Below are 3927 nucleotides of genomic sequence, written 5' to 3' on the forward strand. Positions count from 1 at the left end.
TTAACAAATTCAGATAAATTGAAATCATGTAACTTTTCTGATAATGCAATAAAAGTTAAAAAAAAGAATGAAAAGTGAAAAATATAAGTAAAAGGATAAAAAATAAAAATTCAGGTGAATAATTGAAACTAGAAGTAGACAACTTGAGTAAGGTAACCCAAACCCCAAAAGACAAATATTTCATTTTTTCTTTTATATATGGATGCTAGTTTTTAAGTTTCAAATATGTATGTTTCAATTGCAACTGCCATAGAAGTTAGGTAGCTGGGAAGCGACCAGGGAGTAAATAGGAACCTTTCAAGGAAGGGAAAATAGAATATAGTGTTATAAAGAGACAAAGAGAAAACTAGATTAGGAGGATTAAAAGGGAGGGTTAAGGGAGGACAAAATAAAGGAAGGGATATGGACAGGGACACCTAACATTAAGGCCTTTTGAAAAGCCATACTGAAGCCTATTACTGTGGAAGCTTTCTAAAACATATACTTATCTAAAAATAATTTATATGAAGTCACTATATAATAGGGGAGAAAATTCCCCAAGTGGAATCTTATACCACTCAGTAAAATGTCCAGTGTCAGGAATAAATTACATCCTGGTGAGTCATTGGCTAAACGTGTCCTATATCCTCTGACAAATATCACAGATAACTGTCAAGGTTACTAGTTACAGTTCACAAGATGATGGAACCTGCTGTCGAAGACACCACTAAGTTATGTCATTGAATATGGAGAAATTTGGCTGGTGCCTGACTAGAATCTTCACCCCTACTGACTAGTATCCGCAGTACTGGAACTGACTTTGCATGCTGCCAGAGAAAAAAAGTAATCATCAGTATCATCCAGCTCCAAAATCCTGACACCTACAACAGCAACCTGCGTACAACAGATATTGGTGTAATAGCAACACAAATGTTTTGGGGGTAAATAACCACTTTTTGGTTGGATTTAAGGCCCATTCCATGTGATAGAACTCATACCTGTCATGATCAAAATATGTTTTATGGTCACTTGAGCAGTGTCAGATATGGGATCTATATCATGGAGTGGGCCTTAAAACCAATCAAATAATGGTTGGTTACTTTTACAAACTTTGTGTCACTATTGTACTAGTACAAGATGCAGGCAGATCATCATTGTAGATTAGAGTTTGTAGCTGGGTTAGTGTTTATCTTTCTTCTATGGCAGCATGAAGAGCACTTTCCTGTATCGTGAACACTAGTTTTCAGGTAAAGGCTTTTGGCAGCACCAGTTTGACTTCTCCATGTTCAATGAGTTGTGTAGGTGCTGTCTTCAGCAACATGGCCTTACTGTCAGTTTGTGGAGAGCAAGCAACAGCCTTCGCAATAGTCCGGGTTGTTTGGTGATTGAACAAACCATAACATTACTCTGAAGAACATTCGGCTATACCTATAGATCAGTGGCTTTTCCAGCTAGCATCAGAGTTGTTTCCTCCTTTAGTAGATGCGAACAAGTACAGAGGCTCAAAGCTGGACTATGTTCAGAGGGTGAGAGACTTTTGAAACATTCTGTCCTAAATAGAATGTTTCCATCAAATCCCTCCATTCAGGGATCAGGCAACCCTGAAGGAAGATGTGGGAAGATTTTAAGAACACCTGTGACATACAATGAAATATGGCCCTCTAAACCCAGTAGGGCCAGGGTCCATTTAAACTCACAGAGATTGTGGCAGCATGTACAGTGTCTGCATGAGTCTGTACCAAATGAAATCCTAGTGCTGAGAGAAGTGGACACAAACCCATATATTCCGAATGCAGAAGCTATCTTCAATAGCTCACAAATAAAAAGTTAGTTCTCTCCATAGCAACATCTCACTGGGGATACAAACCACTCTTAAGGGGTGCCCCCACACCCAGCAGTAGATGGCCAACACAAAATCAGCTCAACAGCATCTTTGGAGGTTCTTTGCCTCATGATGTTTTGTGAGTCTCTCCCTCTCCCTCTCCCTCTCCCTCTCCCTCTCCCTCTCCCTCTCTTCCCTCTCCCTCTCCTACCTCTCTTCCTCTCCCTCTCCTCCCTCTCCCTCTCCCTCTCCCTCTCTCTCTCTCTCTCCTCCTCCTCCTCTTCCTCCTCCTTCTTTTAAACCTTTCAGGTCCTTTGCATATATATTATATGTGTTTCTTAAGCTTTTTCTTTGGTTCTTTTTCTTCTGTTTGTTTGTTTTACCCTATTCCTGTTAGTTTGTTTGTTCTTGTTTTATCTTATGTTATTGTTATTTTTTAAATGTTTGTTTGTTTTCTAATAAGAAATGAAAAGGGTAAGTATTTGCATGGGAGAAGAGGTGAGTAAGGTCTTGTAGGAGTTGTGGAGGGAAGATTTTAATCAGAATATTTTGTATAAAAAATCCATTTTCAATAAAAGAAAACAAAAAATACTAAAAAGCAAACAAAACAAAAATGCATTTTATGAAAAAATTGTAAATAAAAGGTATGAAAACTTTAAAGTTTTATGTTTGGTTATTAAGCTGACAAGGAATAGACTTGTGATAGTTAATCTTGAGTGTAAGCTTGATGGAGTTTAGAATCATCTGGAAGGTTGACTTTTGAGCTTGTCTGAGAGGACATTCCTAGAGATAATTAAATGTGGTGGGAAGACACATTCTTGATGTGAATGGCACCATTCTACAGGTTAGGGTACTTGACTTAAATAAAGAGGAGGAAGCAAGTAGAGTGCAAGTGTTCATAGCTCTCTGCTACCTGATTGTAGAGCAATGTGACCAAGTATTTCACACTCTTGCAACATGCTTTCCCAGTGATGAACTGCATCCTCAAGTTGTGAGTGGAAATCCACCTTTTTTCTTATTTTTTTTAACCTGGTATTTTGTCACAACAATGTGAAAAATAAATATATCTAAGAATTCTCAATAGATTAATTTAATGATAGTATAAATTAGTTGCTTCAAAAGGAGTGGTGTTATCTATCTCTAGAACCCCAAAAAGATCTCCTTAGATCAACGAGATAATAGAATTAGGTCTAGAATGATGCAGTAGTCCGTGACTAAGAGTTCTACATAGATTTCTGGAGGCATCAACAGCAGCAGGTACTGAGTTCACAGGGCCACACAGAAATGACAGATCCTGATTTCCACACACAAATTCATAATAGATATAATTCCTTATTACATATAATTCCATAATATAATTCCTTATTAGAGGCCAATAAAAACAACACTGAAATTTCACATCAGATAGATACTTAGAGGTCACCTGACTCAAGAAGTTTATTTTATGGTAAGATATAAATCCAATGTTAAAGGCATACTGGTTCAAGGTAAGAGAATTTTAAAACCATGAATACCTCTGAGATGCAGCCAGTAGCACATTTGTGATTTCAGTAAAATTATCAATTTTATGATCCATGTCTTCTTAGAGTATTTTAAGTAGGCAGGAAATTATTCTATATTATATCAATTGATATAATTATTCTATATTATATCAATTATATCAATGTCTTTTGTTCCCTGTAATGTCTTACATTCTCTGTAATGATTAGTATTCTTGCTTCTATTGATGTTAACCTAGGATCTTGGCTCTTAGGATCCAGCTATTCCTGGCTAACTGCTCCAAATGCAGTTTTCCTAGAGAAATGTTGCTGACTTTTAACTCAAAAAGACAGATTTTAGACATGAGAAAGTGAACATTAGAAACCTTACCATTCAAGGTAGTTTTCTACAAATGCCGACATGGGACTGATCTGCACTGTATATGTGTCATTTGCAGAATACTCAAAGAGTCCATAGTAAGGGTTGAAGAGCTCCTGAGACAACAGGAAAAAGAACTCTCGAGAAGGGCCACTGTAGTCCAGGCTGCAAAAGAAGTACAGGTTCAGGAAGTTCAGTTTTTTTTATTAGATGTTTTCTTTATTTACAATATCTCTCTTCCCAGGTTTCCCTCCCCCCCCAAAAAAAAA

The 3927-nt window shown here is 37.1% G+C and overlaps 1 protein-coding gene across 5 annotated transcripts in view; it reads right to left on the reverse strand.

Moving 5' to 3' along the window:
• Hecw1 (HECT, C2 and WW domain containing E3 ubiquitin protein ligase 1) overlaps positions 1-3927 on the reverse strand; it is a 361630-nt gene that overhangs the window by 62922 nt on the left and 294781 nt on the right. For all 5 annotated transcript variants that reach the window (XM_031359678.1, XM_031359677.1, XM_031359674.1 and 2 more), the window contains one exon: positions 3671-3823. In XM_031359678.1, coding sequence (XP_031215538.1) covers positions 3671-3823 — 153 coding nt within the window. The remainder of the gene's footprint in view (positions 1-3670; positions 3824-3927) is intronic.

Source organism: Mastomys coucha, unplaced genomic scaffold, assembly GCF_008632895.1.
Source record: "Mastomys coucha isolate ucsf_1 unplaced genomic scaffold, UCSF_Mcou_1 pScaffold7, whole genome shotgun sequence".
Lineage (NCBI taxonomy): Eukaryota > Metazoa > Chordata > Mammalia > Rodentia > Muridae > Mastomys > Mastomys coucha.